This window comes from Microtus ochrogaster, unplaced genomic scaffold (assembly GCF_000317375.1).
Source record: "Microtus ochrogaster isolate Prairie Vole_2 unplaced genomic scaffold, MicOch1.0 UNK22, whole genome shotgun sequence".
Taxonomy (NCBI): Eukaryota; Metazoa; Chordata; class Mammalia; order Rodentia; family Cricetidae; genus Microtus; species Microtus ochrogaster.
Window position 1 is genome coordinate 5,491,141 of NW_004949120.1, and position 18,646 is coordinate 5,509,786.

Below are 18,646 nucleotides of genomic sequence, written 5' to 3' on the forward strand. Positions count from 1 at the left end.
ACACACACCTGTGACATATGCTACACACACACTGTGACATATGCTACACACACACCTGTGACGTGCTACACACACACTGCGACATATGCTACACCCACACACTAAACATTTTGAAGGAAACAGTAAACTCACAGCACTCAGGAAGCTCACTAAAGTTAGAAAACTCATGAGGGTCCCCACCAGATAATAGATAAACAGAAAACAAGTTCAAGGAGACGAGACGCCTAGGTGGAGCAGCTAGGTACAGGCTGTATAGGGATCCCCCAATGCAGTTTTCATGAGTCCCCATTGTGGCCTTTCCAGTGACACCGCTGTGAGTCACTTATGCTCCAGTAAGCAACCGCAGCAAACTTCCTGGCTCCCCAAGTTCACCAGCTGGAACCGTTAATGTCTATCCTCTTTATCTGAACTGAAGAGATGTGGATGCGCCAGCAGAGTAACGCAGCCATGTTAAAATAGGTTTCCTTAAAACTAACAGGATGCTTGCGCTGAAACGGCTTTAGGAGCTTCCTTCTACATCTACATACCGGCCAGGTGGTCACCAGTCCTCGGTTTAATCTGTGTTAGAGAACTTATCCTCTCTGGCTAAGTCCTTTGGGATTAGAAGTACTTCCATCCCGAGTCTACCTTCTTAATATGGCTGTCTCTATTGTCTTGTTCTCAAGCAGAAACCTCCATCTAAGTGTGACATTCTAAGAACAGGAGCACTAAGCAAAGACCACTGTCACTGTTTCACAACAGATGGGCTGAGATCCAACGTCATCCACACTGTGTCCCATTCGGTATCATCTAACTAGTTCTGTCTCTAACCAGTTCTAACCGACGTTCCGGAGATGTTGGTCCTTTAACGTGGCGGCTACTTTTTAAACTCAAGTACAAGAACCCATATTTATTATCATTTCATCTTTCTAGACTGTTCTTGTTCAGACGCTCTTGTGAATTAACTATAGCATCTGGCATGTCTACTGCACTCTCAAGCCTGTGTCCTGGAGCCCATAGGGATGGGGAAAGAGCCCTGGTGACACGGGGACTCCCTGCACTCCAGTGATGTTTGTGTTCCCATGCGCAGGCATCATCAAAGGGCTTCTGTGTCTCCTTTAGGAGACTAGAACTTGGGAGGACAGAAAGACAAGACCCAGCAACTATTTTCATCCTCTTCCCTCAGTGGAGTTCACATGGCTGACCATGGGGCATGTTAGGAGCACTGTCCAGCTTAGGACCAGTCACTCATCCAGCTCCTGCGGATACAGACAGTCCAGCATAAGCCAGCTGTGTTCCGGCCCTGCCGTGTTCCGGCCATTCTCAGGAAGGTATCAAAGGAGTGGCCAGTGGCAGCCATGTTCCACCAGCTCTCCAGATGCTGCAGATACGCTTTGCTCCAGCAAACTTCTTCTGTGTTGTTCTTCCTCGTGCCCAGTGCCTACGACTCACACCCGCGGTGCTACTGGGCTGGAATCTTACGGACATTTGCAGCCAAGCTCACCAGCGGCTAGTGTTCAGAACTGTTCACCTTTGGAAAAGCTGAGTGGCACTTTGTCCCCAATCGCTTGGAAAGTGTGCTGCCTTTAGCATCCCTGAGGATCATAAGCAGCCGCAGGCTGTTGAAATCTATGTTAAAATGTAATTTACTGAGCCAGAGCACTCAGCCCCACTTAGGAAAGCCTCACTTCATGGAGCCACCGTTCTCCCGAAAATGGTAACTCAGCTTTCTGTTTTTGAGAAAGATCACATTTTCCCTGACAGAAAGTCAGAAGCAAAGCAGGATTTTCAGAAGTCAACTCTATCACTATGAGCAGTGCACCAGCATTCCAAACAGGTCTGCGCATGTCCTAGCCAACCTACACAAATCTCCCTCAGCAGTTCTTGTGAGCCTTACTCACTGAAGGATCTGCTTTTCTGGTTGTTATCCTAACAGATCAAAGTCTCCTTCTTATATTTGCATTCAAGTGACTCTGTCATTGTTGGGTTTCTTGTTGTTGTTTTGTTTTATTTGTAACAGATCTCAGTTTTGCAAAATTAAACTTGCCTGTTCAACTTGGGCAACAGTTACACAGGGAGTTCATCAGGTTACTCATAACACTCTTTCATAAGTTTTTCAGAAGAAAAAAGGTCCCTCCTCCCCCGCTCCTGCTTACCTTCAGGATCTTACTCTACAGCCTGAGATGAAATCATGATCCCCTGCCATACATACGCCTCGTTTCTCAGTCTTACCCTTTTAAAAGGATGATTTCTTGAGACAGGCTTTCCCAGGCTGTCACAGCAGCCGTCCTGCCTCAGCTGCCCAAGTGCTGTGTCACAGGCAGGAGTCCCCAAACCTGGCTTCCCAATTCTTTATAAGGAATTTTCTCTAAACTTACTTTTATTGGTTAGAATAATTTGGTTTGGATTAAAATCTGAATTTTTGCTTTCTCTAAATGTCCAAAGACTTATAACTTATCTTTTGGCTCAGGTGTTTATGCCAGTTTTTCTTATATTGAAATTCACCCAATTCACCGGGTGGTGATGCACACCTTTAATCCCAGCATTTAGGAGGCAGAGGCAGGCAGATTTCTCTAAGTTCAAAGCCAGTCTGGTTCACAGAGCGAGTTCCAGAACAGGCTCCACAGCTACTAAGAAAGCCTGTCTCAAAACACCTAATTCGCCAAAATGTATATCCCAAGTTCCCCTCCCCACCACCACCCCATCTCAGAAACATATTTTTTTTAATTCTTAATTTTGAGCTGGCAAGATGGTTCAGAAGGTAAAGGCACCTGTTGAGTTCGGTACCTGAGACCCGCATGACAGAAAAACAGAATCATTTACTCCAAGTCGCTCCGACTTCTACTCGTGTACATACACACACAATAACATGTAAAAAGAAATTTAAGAGTATTAATTTTTCAAACTATAGTCTTTGTAACAATAGCACCAGTGAGTTTGCTTAGAATGAAAATTCCTAGGCCCTACTTGACTAAATACATACAAATCTCTGGAATTTATCAGATTGGGCTCAAATTCCTGACAGCTCTTCTATCCCAGCCTCCTGAATACTGGGATTACAGAGAGAAGCCACCATGCCTAGTTATGAATAAATCTTATACTTGTTATAAAGTTGAGAAACCACTACTGTGGTTGTTTGAAAGAAGATGGCCCCCATAGGGAGGGGCACTATTAGGAGGTGTGTCCTTGCTAGAGGAAGCCTGTCGCTGGGGGGTGGGCTTCGAGGTCTCCTGTGCTCAAGCTACTTCTAAGAATCAAGATGTGGGACTCTTAGCTCCTCCAGCACCATGTCTGCCTGCACGCCACCATGTCCCTCCATGACGAGAATGGACTGAATCTCTAAAACTGTAAGCCAGCCCCACTTAAATGATTTTCTTCTAAGAGTTTCCCCGGTCAAAGTGTCTCTTCACGGCAATAGAAACCTTAACCAAGACAACTATCTAAAAGAAGAAACTTCAAATTCAAAATTCCTCAAATTATGTACTTTAATCTAAATGTGATTCTTATCGACCTAACTTCTTAGACTGTGGGTGGCAACCACATCTGGCGTCACATACCTGGATGTGGTGGGGTTGCAAGAAAAAAAATTGACACCAAAAATTAGCTCAAACTCAACTGTGTAATAAATCTGAGGCACTTCTGGCCATGCTTGCTCATGTCCCATCATGCAACTCCACTGCAGCCTTAGTTCTGCACACACGGCACGCACAGCACACACGGCATGCCCAGAACAGCCTCGAACTCCTCACCGTCAGCTTTCACGCCAAGTGCCAAGTGTGAGCCTCTCTCTCCAACTTACATTCCCATTTGTGCTCATTTCTGTTTTAAATATTAGAAATTCCCAGCATACATTTACTACATGGTCTGAGATATACAAAATGACCTTACCTCTCTCACAGACAGCTGTGGTGGGAAGGAAACCGATAAAACCACACTGGTGAATTCAAACCCAGAGGCTTCAACCTTTTGGCACACCTAGAAGAGCATTACAAATATGTAAACTCCGAAGACTTGCGGAAATGTGGCTCTAATCATAGAGTTCCTCCCAGGACATGATACTGCACAGGTCCCCAACATTCACTTAGCAGCCAGGGGCTGAGGCTCAGCGGTACTGTGCTGGCCCAGCATGTGCCAGGACAACTCTAGTGCTTCCTGAAACAAAGGCAAAGCAACAAAACTGATGCATTCAGTGGAGCACTCTTCACAGACACCATGAGAGTAAGCATTTCTTAGTTCTCACCCTACAAAACTGGCAGTTTCAGGACATGTTGAGTGTCAGACAGTTCTTATTAAGTTTGCCATATGTTGATATATTCAGAATAGTTGGTCTTTTCTAATGAAGACGAGATTCCAGTGATTAACGCTTACAGACCAAGTTCAAATGAATGGTATTGTTTAGGACCGTTGGTCTAAGAGTCCTAGCTTTAAGGCTGCGCTGTTTCTGACAACACCTATAATGAGATGGTTTACCTTCGCAATAAACTCTTTCTCACAGAATTCTTGAAGAATTCCTAAGCAAACATTGCACACACTCGAGTTTGAAGGGTCAGAAGCAATGCTTTCGTCTTCCGTGGCAGAGATCCCCTCTTGTCCGTTTCCACTCAAATTATCTGTCCCATCTTCTTGAAGACGAATTTTCTTCAATGGTGGGTTTGGAACTTCCAAAATTAATTCATCTTTTTCAGTTTCAAGAAATTTCTGTAGATCATTTAACAACTCCTAAAAAGTTAAGAAAAAGCAGAAACATTTTAAAGCGGCTTTAAGATTCCTAAGATGAAGTGTAAAAGTCAGCAAAGTGTAGTAATGTGTCTTCTTGTTTTTAATTGGTAGTGAAGGGCCTTCCCAAAATAACTACAAACCAGACTTGTACATTTGTTGACGGAGCCTTTTTATTTAAGATTAGGGTTTTAGCTTAAATAATTTGTGAAATTCTTTTGGAAAAGTATACACATATATAACATTTGGCTAGTATATGGAATAAATGCATTAATAATAAATTCGATCATCAGTAATGCATGGATGGATGCTGCACACAGGATCTGCCTACCAATGAGCACCATGATTAAAGGCGTGTACTGCCCCCTTACAATTGCTTTCCTGGATCCCAGCCCACTGGTCCCACTAGAGCACTCAGAGGCAGAGGGAGCAGATCCTCGTGAGTTCAAGCACCCAGGGATACATAGTGAAGCACTGTCTCAAAGCAAGGTGTAGAGAGGATTATAACAGCACAGACTCATATAACGCTGGTTTATATCAATTCAGGAGTACCCAATTTACTACAGCAGTGACTTTCAAGATCTGAGAGATTAATCTGTGGCGATGCACTGCGATAGAAATATCTTACATTCTAAGAGCCCGGACCTCAGTCAAAGTTCATAGCACGCCTTTAAGTCACGTCAGACTGCTGTACTGGTATGTGCTCGGCCTGTCTGTTTAACCAACCTTTAAGGGAGCAACAACCAACCTTACTTGCCTGGGCCTTCCCACATAATCCTTTATAACGCAAGATAACATACATATAGCTATGATCTTAAATTATGTACTCTCCCATACCCTTGGCCCAAGAACAATGCACGTGTCTGCATGTGTACTATGATAATCATTTGCTAGAAACAGCAAATAGGCCAAAAGCAGCCTTATAAAATGAATATTCACCATAAATACTGAAAGAAGCATTCAGCTATTGCCTGATAGGGTTTGCTACCTGGGTCAGTTGGAGTCGGAACTAACTCCTTATAAAACTGCTAAATATTTCTGCAAAGTATTTTCATTCCTTCATGTGATGATTTCTATGCTGTTTAATAAAAGAAATAGTGAGATGGCTGAGTGCTGTAGGAGCTCCTTCAGCCAATAGCCTTTAAGATATCAGCCCACTTGGGTGTGGTGGTCTCTTATACTATAAATGCCAATATAAAGGGCACACACATGCTCTTTCTTCCAGCTGTTAGACGCGGTTCCTGTTCCCCGTTCATGCAGAAGACTGTGATCTGGGAGTCTACCCCTAAATAAATTTATTTAAGATTAGGGTTTTAGCTTAAATAATTTGAGATACTCAATTTTGACACAGTGTGGGATTTCTTTTTAGCATCCATTTTCATCTGGCGCCCACGTGGATCCCAACTCCACACCTACCAGGTGGACTGGTCTAAAAGGCACAAAAGGTCCACAGCCCAGAAGGTCTCCCATCCCTGCCCACCTGGCTTGGTTTCACCTACTAGGCTGTTTTTTGGCAAAACCCTACTACAGCAGAACTAAATGCGGTGATTACAAATTGCTTCTGAAAAAATACAAAGAGAATATTCTATCAATTACTTAGGTTATAAAATAGGTTGACAGAAAATTAGAACAAAAAAGGCACAAATTAAGAAAGATAATTGCAGACTCTTAATGACTTTCAGTGATTGTTAGGGGATGGTTCCAGTCTACGACCCACTGATGGGATAACACCTGATCTAATAGTTCATTTAAACAAAACCTTAGATGGTGACAAAGACTTAAATAGTCCCAGGGAATTAACAGCTGAAGCTGAAAAAAAAATTGACTATGGTTGAAGAGAAATCACAGGAGGCACATGTGGATCAGGTAGGGTAGATCTCAATCTTAACTGCATTTCTAATCATATTGCCTCCAGAATTTCCCTATAGGAATTTTAATTCAGAGGGAAGATATTATCTTAGAGTGGATCTTTTTACCACATAATCTAAGTAAAAGAATTTAATAGCAATAGTCCCAAAAGTGATAGAATTAACCTTTTAAATATAACTAATTGGATCCTTCCCCGCATTGTACATGACACACCAATAACTGGAGCCTGTACATTCTACACTGATGCAAATAAATCAGGAAAGGCAGGTTACAAATCGGAAGATTTAAATAAGGTGGAATAAAGCTCTTATAATTCTGCCCAAAAGGCAGAATTATTTGCTATTCTCATGGTACTAAGGGATTTTAAAGAATCTCTCAATATAATTACTGATTCGCAATATACAGAAAGAATTGTCTTGCATACTGAAACTGCTGAATTTATAGCAGATGATACGGAATTGACTTCATTATTCATATATAAGATTCATTATATCAAGATATAATCAGGAATAGGCTTTGTCCTATATACATAACACATACCCAATCCCATACAGGTCTGCCAGGTCCCCTAGCACAAGGTGTTGCTGAAATTGATTGATTATTGATTGGAAATGTGCTGAAGGCCTGAGGACTTCATTAAAAAAAAAACATTATGTCAATAGCAAAAGTTTAAAGAAAGAGTTTCCTATTATAGAGCAACAAGCTAAGGAGATTACAAAAAGATGTACTACTTGCTCTTTCTATAACCAAACACCGCTACCTGCAGGCACTAACCCAAAGGGTACTCAAAGGAATGAAATCTGGCAGATAGATGTGATCTACTTCGCAGATTTTAGAAAATTAAAATATGTACACCACACCACTGACACTGATTCAGGTTTTCAATGGACAACTGTTTTGAGCTCAGAAAAGGCTGATTCAGTAATCATGCATTTATTAGAAGTTATGGCCATCATGGGTATACCTGCACAAATAAAGACAGATAATGGTCCAGCATATGTCTCTTTAAAAAAAGAAACAGTTTTTTGTTTATTATAATATAAAGCATATTACAGGTATACCAAACAATCCTACAGGTCAGACAGTTATAGAAAGATCAAATTGAACTATTAAGGATATGTTAAAAAAACAGAAAGGGGCCGGGCGATGGTGGCGCACGCCTTTAATCCCAGCACTCGGGAGGCAGAGGCAGGTGGATCTCTGTGAGCTCGAGGCCAGCCTGGTCTATAGAGCTAGTGCCAGGACAGGCTCCAAAGCCACAGAGAAACCCTGTCTCGAAAAATCAAAAAAATAAATAAATAAAAATAAAAAAACAGAGAGGGATGGAAAATTCCCCCAGAAATAGATTGCATAATGCTTTATTAACCTTGAATTTTCTTAATACTTATGAGAAAGAAAACATCAGAGAGACATTGGATAACAGAAAAATTTCTGAATTAAATCAGCTGGTATATTTCAAGGATGTGTACCTCACAATGGAAACCAGGAGATGTGCTACGTTGGGGAAGGGGTTTGGCTCTTTTTCCACAGGAAAATAAAATAGGATACCATGAAAATTAATAAAGATTCAGCTTGAAAAAGAGAAACCTCTTGAGAAAGAGAAATGACAGCTCAACCATGGAGGTGACAACCATCCATACAGGTGGTAAGGAAACCTCATAAGGGTTGGAACAGGGTTCTGTTCTTGTCTTTGCAGGAAAATACTCATCTTCAAAAAGTCAAAAGGCCCTGGACATCTAGATGCCTAAAGAGAAAAAGTAACTATCCAGATAGGCTCACCAGGCAGAGAATAATGACTTATGAGGACAGGTCAGTTGAGGCTGAAAATCACTGAACATTATATATATATAATATATATATTGTGCCCACTAGAATAATAGCCATGACTCACTTAAAAATCAAAGCTGGATTTGGAGTTAGCCAATGGCTCTATCATTCTCTAAATCCAAGCATATTGAAAAAAAAAAAAAAAAACCTCGGAGTTTCTGTTTCATGTCAGGAGCCATCGGATATGTGACAGAAAGAAGAAAGAATTTAGGAAAACTTTTACTTTTCTCCATACCTATTTCTGTCTCTATTGTACCTTTCATTGATTATATGTCTATATCAATAATGTTTAAGTTTTCCACAATGAACAATGAATTTTCCTGCAATAATCTTTGAAGTTTCCAGGAAGAAGATGGAGCACCACAAGGAGGACTCCACCTGGTTGATATGACGTCATGATGCTGACAGTGCTACTATAAGACTGTTTTTTGGTACCAGCTGCTCAAAAAGGTTCCAACCTGGTTAGCTGAAATGGTGCATCTTTTTATAAGATTCTGGGCAGAACTCCAAATAGGAACCTCAGAAAAACCCTACCGAATACTCAGAGACTATTTGCAATTATACCAGACAGTAATCTTGAAACTTAACCATCATTTTACTTTCATAGGATCCCAAAGAAAGAACATCACTCTTGTGACAGCTGGAAGTATTTCTAGAAGACAACATCCCCTCTCCCAACAAAGTTTGTCCTCAGGGTTAGGGAAACCAATTAGAGGTTGATTATAATTGGTATAGGATTGGGAATTGGGGTGGAATTTATGTAGGCTCAGGGATCTCTCTGGAAAAAAAAGAGGGAAATTGGATGGGATAATAGGTAGATTAGTGTGAGCTTACACTAATAATAATAGTGAGTAATAGAATGAATACTTGTGAGCTATTGTTTATAAACAATTTACTTTGGTATAGATTGATATTGATACGAATTTAAATTATATTGAATATGCTCCTATTTCTGTTTACAATATTTGTACACCTAGGCAAAGATATTTTGTCATATTATATGCATGCATGCTTCTGTCTCTGCTTAAAACATTTTGTATATTGATACAATTTTAGGATATATTTATCATATTGCATTGTACATTTCTACCTCTGATCAAGACACTTATACATTGTTTACATTTTGAGGTCATTGTCCTCATTTGTTGCACAGTTGTTTAAAGATTGTTTAATATTCTAATATGAAGTCTTAGTCTTTAAGCTATATAGGTATTAAGAATTATAGGTCAATAGTCATCCAAGTTTGTCATACTTATAGTAGATTAATCATGGTCTTTAGATACATAAATTGTATTTCGCATAGATAGGTAATCTGCAACCACTTCAAAGAACTGTAGAATATGGCATTTAAATAACTTAAGATTCTGTTGATGTGAGACACAATTGCTCCTGGCTGCAATTATCTATTCCCAAGAGAATGTTGAGCACTGAAGACACTCCACAAACTGGCCTTTGGGCAAGGAATTGCCCATGCATCAACTGCTGACAAAATGCATGGTGTCCAGACAGGACAATCAGAATACAAGAAAAAAAGACTGTCAAATCTTACCAAGGAGCCAGGCGGTGGTGGCGCACGCCTTTAATCCCAGCACTCGGGAGGCAGAGGCAGGCGGATCTCTGTGAGTTTGAGGCCAGCCTGGTCTACAAGAACTAGTTCCAGGACAGGAACCAAAAAGCTACAGAGAAACCTTGTCTCAAAAAAAAAAAAAAAAAAAAAAAAAAATCTTACCAAGACAGGGTAAGACAGTTTTGAAAATTTCCTGCCTCTGAAAATGGTCTGTCAGTTACTCTAGGCCTTAGCCAAAGTTGGTTGCTCCAACGTTGCAAATGAGACTTTGGGCAATTACCCAGGTAGCCAGTTGTCTCTGTCATTTGTTGCACATTTTGGAAGATGCTTGATTGCACTTCCTCCTTACTCAAATGTTAAAGACTAGATAGTCACAGTTACTTTCTTCTCATGGCCAAGTTATTTCTAACACAAGACTAAGACTCCTTAGGATAGGATAGTTACTGAAACATTTATCTATGTTTGTTGCTTGATACTACTTATGCTGGTTGTAATTCTAATTTTTATACTTGATATCTGTTCTTATTGTATATAGTTTTGTATTAGGCTTAGAACTTTCTTATTTAAACAAAAGGGGGAGGTGCTGTAGGAATTCCTACAGCCAGTAGCCTTTAAGTTACCAACCCACATGGGTGTGGCCTCTTACACTATAAATGCCACTGTGTAAAGTGCACTTACTCTCTCTTCCAGCTGCCGGATTTGATTCCTGTTCCCTGTTCATACAGAGGACTGTGATCTGTGAGTCTACTCCTAAATAAATAACCCTTTATTATACTCAATCCTAAGCTTGTGTGGGATTTCTTTTTAGCATCCATCTTCAGCTGAGTGGTTAAGAACATGTAGTGTTCTTCCAGAAGACCACGTCAAGTGGCTCACAACTGTGTAATTCCAGCCCCAGGGGACCCAAGCCTCTGGCCCCTATAGGCACCCACACAGGTGGCATACACTCACACAGACACACTCATGATTAAAAATAAAATTTAAAAATGTTAAAAAAATAAAAGAGCCAGGTGTTGTCAGCACACGCCTTTAATTCCAGGACTCGGGAGGCAGAGGCAGGTGGATCTCTGTGAGTTCGAGGCCAGCCTGGTCTACAAGAGCTAGTTCCAGGACAGGCACCAAAGCTACACAGAGAAACCCTGTCTTGAAAAACAAAATATAAAATAAAATAAAAAGAGAACAAAGCCCTTTGTTAGGAACAGACACAAAAGGAAAGACAGACATAGGGATAAATTTACAAGACAGCCTTTGGGTGGGCACAGATTAGACTCACACACCAGAGATACAGAGACACAAGGAGAATGAAGGAGAGAATTCAAATCTGGGCTCCCTCTTGGTTTAAATGACACCAAGGAGAAGTTCTCTGATTTCTGTCTTTAATGCAACACTGGTGACTGGATTTATTGTTAATCCACTTAATCCACACACCAATCAAATGCCTACTACATATGTGAATATTTTTCTGAAAGAATTTCACAATCAATGAAGCTAAAGCCTCAATCTTAAATAGAAAGGCTCAATCAACAAAGTCACAAATCTGGTTTTTAGTTTTATTGGGAAGGTCATTCAACTACTAATTTAAAAAAAATCAATCCTAATTACTAAAACATAAAATATAAACTGGGATGGAGATGTAGCTTAGTGGCAGAATACCTGCTTAGCAGGCATGAAGCCCTGGGTTCCAACTCCAACAGCAAAGAGACAGAAAGACACACGCACACATACACTGGAAAGTACAAGCTGATTTTCATCCTTGCTAAATTAGTTAACACCTCACAGCACAGCATTAGTTAATGTGAAATCTCATCATTTAGAGTTTGAACAAGTGAAGATAATTTTTGAGACAATTTGCCAAAATATCTAGATTTGGCAGTGCTAAAATTTGGCATCACAATTACAATCCATTTATATGCATTAAGCGAAAGAAGCCCTCTTATACATTTTTGTCTAATTTCTGTCATTCCTTGTATTAGAATGTAAAAACAAGCCTCCCCTTGTAAACACCCCAATACTTCTGCTATTCCCCCCACCTAAATGCTTGTGCTTCTTACACATCAGGTTTGATTATTTAGTTATTGGATAAATCATTTGAATTCAGTTAGATTATACTAAACTTAGAACATTTTCCATTCAAACATTAGCACTCCAATTTTCACTAAGAATTCACACATACACACATACAGTATGCTATGACCCACACAATGTTAATTGCTACCTAATGTCTGTAACATGAGAATAACATAATATGTACGTGTGTGCTCATGTACAGCTCTATATGACTGGAACAAAACAAAGCTTAAAACATTTTTTAAAAAGCCTTCAAATACTGTGTTTATATTTATTCAAAAGTATATTACAGGTCAAAGTTGCTGACAGTCTCCCTCTGTAAAATATATTTGAATCCAGTACATTTATATAGTGCGAAGTGTGTGGAAACGGTATATAAGGAAGACTGCACAAAACTGGATATAAGCTGAGCATTTACACACACAGCAACTATCACTGTGTATGCCACTTCTGCTTTCCAATTGCTTTCACATACTCAATAGATCATGTCCTTAAAACTCCGTGAGGTAGAGGTTATCACCATTCCCACGTACAGAGAAGTAAACGGAAGGTGAGCAGTGACGAACTGAGATTCAAATCCACATCTTGTAGCTCCAAATCCTAGGCTTTGGGTTCAGAGATACTGTTCAAGTCCTAGCTTGCTCACTTAATAGCTGTTTAACTTTGGGCAGGCTGCTTAACCTCTCTGTTTCAGTTGCTTCATCTGAAAATAGAGATAATCACAGCATGTACTCACAAAAGATTAAATGAAAGCTTGACATGCAGAAACACTAGATGAACACTAGGATCTAATATTATTTCTAACAGCAGAAACAACACAATGATATAGAAAAACAATGTACACAATGATTTGCCTTTGAAAAGAACATCTTTGTTAGTATCAACCATACGTCACAGGCATATTTTATACTCTGTGTGAAAATGTTCTACTCAGTGGCACAGCTCTCTGTGTATTATTGTAAATGTAAAAAATTCTGTAAGTTTCTTGTGTTACTAGTATCAAAAATAATGATTATGCTAAGCACTTACTTTTAAAGACTTCCTGACAACACAGCCAGGTCGCATAGTGTCCCTGACAATGCGGACTGCACGGCTGTGGACGGTGGGCCCTAGATTACACTGCCTGCTAACACTGCATCTTACACCTTACTTCATGAGGCTCACAGGAGTACAAAGTCATCGAAGGACATCTTCTCAGAACATATCCCCTTCACTGAGTGAAGTAAGCAGTAGGCTGGGGACATGGATGGATCGGTGCCACGATTCACTGGCACACGTGAAGCCCTGGGTTCACTGGCCAGCACCAGAAGAATATATACGTGTATATATAAATGGTAATACACAACAAGGGAAATAACCAGGACAAGCAGCATGGCCTGCTGGGTAAAAGTACTTGGCACACAAGCCTTCTAACCTGCTTGATTTCCCAGGATCTATGGTGGAAGGAGAGAACTAGCTTCCACACATACATCTGTGTCACACACACACACACACTACTACCTTCCACATATACATCTGTGACACACATGCACCATATTCATAAATATATGCATATTCATAAAAATAATAGACAAAAATTTATTTTAAAAGAGTAAACGAACTCATTTTCTACTAAAAGAAGAAATCAGTACTATGACCCTGCCCCTCCTGCTGCATAGCATTAACGTCAGGGAAGAAGCATCATCTTATGATATTTTGTTTAGATGCCCTTTATAAAATGTATACACAAGTAATGAATGTAGCAAAAACTTCTAACAAAGTCCCCTCTCCATTAACTGTTAAATGGTAATGCAATCCATCAGAAAACAACTGTATTCCTAATCAAGTGTTTAAGGCAATTAATTGCAGTTCCAAAATGACCTTAGTAGGAATAGTTTCGTTAATTCTCCTTGTTTGATGGAGTTATGGACCACTGTGCTCAAAGCTCGTGACATTTGTTCTAAACTAAAAAAGGCATCCCTGAATGTAAACAGAAAATACCTTGGATGGGCGTTTGTAAGGTGCATGAAGATCCACACCACAGAATCTGAAGATACATCTGGGACAGGTTCCAGAACTGAGCAACATCTGGGCCACATGCTTGTTTTCCTCAGTCAGTGGAAACATGCTGAATAATTACAACTAGAAGAAAAGAAAGTGAACAGTTTTAGTGATTTATTGCTACATACAAATACGCCCTTAAGAAGAAAAACTAGCTTTCTTTTGAAAAATTCTATTTTGTATTCAACAATACTTGTCACATCTATATTCTAAACTATGAACTTGACTATGTGAGTATGTGAATTATAGGGGCCAGGCTCATTCTGCACATGACAGTAAGAACTTTCTCACACCAGACCACTCCATTACCTACATAAACCTTTCGAGAAAGTGCTTAAAACATGATGACATACTCTTCTCTTAAAAAAAAAAAAAGTCATGAAACCGTGTGGTCAAGTCTTTCTTCCACTATCTGAATCCCTTCCAGTAGCTCACTTAACCTGCTCGTTTAATGTCAAGTAAAGAGTCTGTGAGGAGCTGGAAATAATTATGTAAAATGCATCCTCTGGCCAAGTGTGGTGGTCCACACTGGTAATTTCAGTACACAGGAGGCTGAAGCAAGCAGATCACCATGAATTCAAGACCAACCTGGGCTTAATAGGGAATCAAAGCCAGTCTGGGCTACAGAGTAAGACTTTGGAGAGGAAAGGAAGAGTAGAGAGGGAGAGGGAGGGGAGTGGGTGGGGTGGGTGGGGTAGGTAGGTAGGTAGATAGGTAGGTAGGTAGGTAGGTAGGTAGGTAGGTAGGTAGGTAGGTAGAAACCCCTAACAGAGAAATGCTGTGAAATAATCCTTCTGTACACTGTAAAGATGTGTTGCGCTTATTGTTAATAAATTGGCCCATGGCTAGACAAGATTTTCAGGGCAGAGAGAATGCTGGGGAGAAAAAGGGTAGAGTCAGAGGAGACACCATGAGGCCCAGAGCGATCAGGCTAGGAGCCTTGGGGCAGCACATGGATTAATATGTGGTTATTTTATGGGTTAATTTAAGCTAGCTAAAAACAAGCCTAAGCTATCAGCTAAGCATTTATAATTAGTAGTAAATCTGTGTGGTTATTTGAAAGTGGGTTGGCCAGACAGAAAAGCACACCTATAGAGAAACTTCAGTATTAGTTAACATGAAGCATTTGATTCAATACAGAATTAACCTTTAACTTAAAAAAAAAATACACCTTCCTTTAAAAAAATAGAACAAAAAAAGAAACAAAAGGAAACAATAAGCTCTTTCAAAAGGCAGTGAAGGCTTTCAAAAGGCACAGTGAAGCCTTACCTCTGGACTTAATTAACAATGTTCAAATTTAGGTTCTTCCTTTTGGCTTAAAGACTAAATGCTATTTCTCCATAGGTCACTAGAATAAAAGTATTGTGCAAAGCCAATAAGTAACCCAAATCTCCGGGCTCTGAAAAGTTCCCAAACTTGTTGAGAATTGCCAAACCTCCTGTCCTAAGTGATTTGATGGAGTCTCAAGCAACTCAAACAAACGAAACCCTTGTAAGTGTGTTAATAATCAAAGTACGGAGCTGTAAAAGGACGCAGTACCATTCTCAACTAGCAGAAATCCAGCGACCCCTCAAGCACGTTAACAATTAAAAGAACATACGCCTTGAAGATGGTTATTTCACCTCGATGTGATGAAAAGGCAGGATTTTGTCAACAGAAATGAATCATGGTCGGAAACTGGACTTACCTTGGGAAACAAGCCCCGAGAAATACCTCTAACCCCGTTTTTTCAATGTGGGTGTCCGCTGTTAAGACTTTTACTGTTTGTTTCTTTTACAGAAGAACAGAAAAGTTGCAACAGAAGGCCCTCCCAGGTGTCAGGATCTCTACTGGAATCCACTCCCTTCTCCACAGACCCCATAACCAGCCCAGTCTCATGAAATGGGGAGGGAAGACTTTGTTTTCGCAATTACAAAAATAATAATACTCGAAAATGGAAGAAAGAATAAAGCATGTGGGGGAAAAAACCTGAAATAGTCTGAGTTTTCCACCATAAAATCTCTTTAACTGCATTGCCACATGCACAGGCGTGGTTGGGAGAGGCATGGGAAGCGCTCACAGCCCTTAACTCTCTTTGCTATGGTTCTAGTAACTTCCCACTTACTCCACCTGGCTAACAAACAAAAAGGAGTCCAGATGCACCTTTTTTGGCATCCAGTCTCTAACTCCTCACCTCATTACCTCCTCGGCCTTACCTTGCTGGAGCCAAGACCCTTGGGTCGGAGGTGGGATCGGGGAAGACTAAAGACAGCGCACCTGCGGCGCCTATCAGTTCTGTTCCCCCAAGGAAACTAGTGCTTTAGAAGAAAAGTACCAGGCCTTTCACGAAAGGAGGACGTGAAGGCTCCCTCTTGCTTACAGGGCGATCTGTAAGGCTGCGGGGCTTGCAGTCTTAGACTCTGGGTAGCCCCGCGAACGCAAGCCCGCAAAGGGCTTCCCTGCTAGCCCTCGGGGGTCGACCCGCAAAGAAGCCTCCGTGGGACTCGGCATCTAGGGCATATTAGCTGCTGCCAGAAATGTCGATGAGCCCCTACTCAAATTTGAAGCCCAATCTAGGGGAAAAAATCAAAAAGAAAGGTTCCGCCCCTCCTCCCACGCCAGCCCCCGTGAATTAGATGTCCCCGCCCTCCATCGTCTCTCAGGTTAAAGCCTACCACAAGCCTCGGCCTGACGTCAGGTGTGGGCGGGGTGGAGGGCTCGGCGCTCTTCCCGTCGTGCCTGGCAAGCGAGGCGCTCCTTCTTCTAGCCGTCGCAGTCGCGGCCCAGAGCCGTAGCGCAGCAGGCGGAGAGATGGCGTCTCAGCCGCCGCCGCCCCCGAAACCCTGGGAGACCCGCCGAATTCCCGGGGCCGGCTCGGGCCCAGGCGCGGGACCTGGTCCCACTTTCCAGTGAGTGTGAAACCTTCGGGACGCGAGTTTTGGGGCCAGGGCGGGGACCTGGCAGGAGGCGGTTGAAGCCGTTATTGGGGGGAGGCATCGCCTTTTCGCAGCCGGCCCCGGGCTAGCACCCCAGGGTCTCCGAGTCTGACATCTGCTGGCGGTGCAGCCGCGAGGTCTCCCCCGGGGTGTCCTGTCGGCTTCACGGGTGCCGGTGATGGAAAGAAAAGCGGAGGCTTTTTATTTGCGGTACCTGGGGGACGCGGCAGCCTGACTGGCTTCAAAGCTTCGAGCTTGGGTCCGTGGCCGAGCGCGACGTCCGCTTGGCCTGGACAAGAATAGGGAGCAAAAGTCATGGGAAAGGCTGTTTACAGCCTCTCCAGATGCTGGTTGTAACGCCCCAAAGGTCACTTTTACGTAACCTAGAACGCAAGCTTACACCCCGGCATTCTTTTTCAGCATAACTTAGCTAATGTTTCGGGTTGAGAGCTGAAAGAACAACTCTAAAACAAGAATTCTAAATCTGTGGGTGGCCTTTGTGTGCCAGATTGTGTTGTGTGTGTGTCTGTCTAAGGCCTGTAAAGTTTTTATTTGCTTTGATTTAAATCAGTAACACATGGGTCTGCAGCTTTTAAAGGTTTACAGCACAATTAGAGTTTCACGAACTTGAGTTTTTTCTTTTGGGTAGATAGACATCTTAATCCAGGCGACGTGATTCCGGGGCACATTGATGCGGTTTTTTTTTTTTTCCCCTGGTATGTCAAGTTCTCAATATCCTGGACCTCTTCTCTGCTGTTGGGAAATCGGGTGATCTTTTAAAGTGTTGAAACACTTGGACACAGTTAACTAATCAATATAAACAAAGTGGCTTAACTGTATTTATTAAGCCAGAGCAACACTTAGAAGCAGCAACACTTAGAATGCTTCTAAGTGTGTTCTGTGCTTGATAGCTATCCCGTCAAATTCCAATCTTAAATTTCTGGATTTGTTTGTTTCGTGCGTGCGTGCGAGCATGCGTGTGTGCGTGCGAACAGTAAATTTTATGATTGGATTGTCTGTACCTGTTTATATTTGTATACCTTTAGTATTAATGATTATCCCATTAATGTTGGCCTTATCTCTCATTTGTAAGCCTAGCTTTCTTTTTCTAATGTACTGTCCGAATTCTGTATTATAGTAAGGTGTTTACTTATATTCCTATGTGGATTGAATTCTTTTTAAAGATTGTACTTTTTGTCTTTGAATATGTTTTATAACTTGAGAAAAATTTTACATTGGAAAAGAATTTTTATTGAAAATTTTTCATTATCTCCTTTTATAGATCCATGGTTTTCTCTTTGAGGTTTTATGTAATACCTACGTCCACTTTAACATAATTATACACATGTCTGTATTTTTTCCATCTATGTCAGTAGCTACAGTATTCAGTACCCAGAGTGTTTAAGAATTCATCCTTTCATTTCCTTCCTTCCATCTTTCTTTCCAAACAAGTGTCTTGCTTATGGAGCCCAGGCTGGCCTTGCAATCCCGTGGTCTTGCTGCCTAAGCTTCCCAAGTGTTGAGATCTACAGGCGATCCCCTGTGTTTTTCTTTAACTAAGAAAAGTCTTTGCAACAGTTACAACCTTTACATTGCTTGAACACTATCCCATCTACTAAACCAGTGGTTCTCATCCTTCCTAATTCTGTGGCCTTTTAATATGGTC

At 41.3% G+C, this 18,646-nt stretch overlaps 2 protein-coding genes across 5 annotated transcripts in view; one reads left to right on the plus strand and one right to left on the minus strand.

Annotated features, from left to right (window-relative positions):
- The window catches only part of Pus10 (pseudouridine synthase 10), a 69,710-nt gene extending 53,108 nt beyond the window's left edge, over positions 1-16,602 (minus strand). For 2 of the 3 annotated variants that reach the window (XR_003378804.1, XM_005367741.2), the window contains exons 1-4: positions 16,261-16,602; positions 14,006-14,146; positions 4,450-4,698; positions 3,868-3,954 (exon numbers count right to left, since the gene is read on the minus strand). Coding sequence is in view for 2 of the 3 variants with exons in the window: in XM_005367741.2 (XP_005367798.1) it covers positions 3,868-3,954; positions 4,450-4,698; positions 14,006-14,131 (462 nt within the window). In the remaining variant the exon portion in view is untranslated. Of the gene's footprint in view, positions 1-3,867; positions 3,955-4,449; positions 4,699-14,005; positions 14,147-15,752; positions 16,176-16,260 lie in introns of those variants that run through there. The other variant, XM_026789566.1, reaches the window with a different exon arrangement.
- Positions 16,603-16,779: 177 nt separating this feature from the next.
- Positions 16,780-18,646, plus strand: part of Pex13 (peroxisomal biogenesis factor 13) — a 37,718-nt gene continuing 35,851 nt past the window's right edge. The window contains exon 1 of one of the 2 annotated variants that reach the window (XM_013353993.2): positions 16,780-16,953. In XM_013353993.2, coding sequence (XP_013209447.1) covers positions 16,856-16,953 — 98 coding nt within the window. In that variant the 5' untranslated portion in view covers positions 16,780-16,855. The remainder of the gene's footprint in view (positions 16,954-18,646) is intronic. The other variant, XM_005367742.3, reaches the window with a different exon arrangement.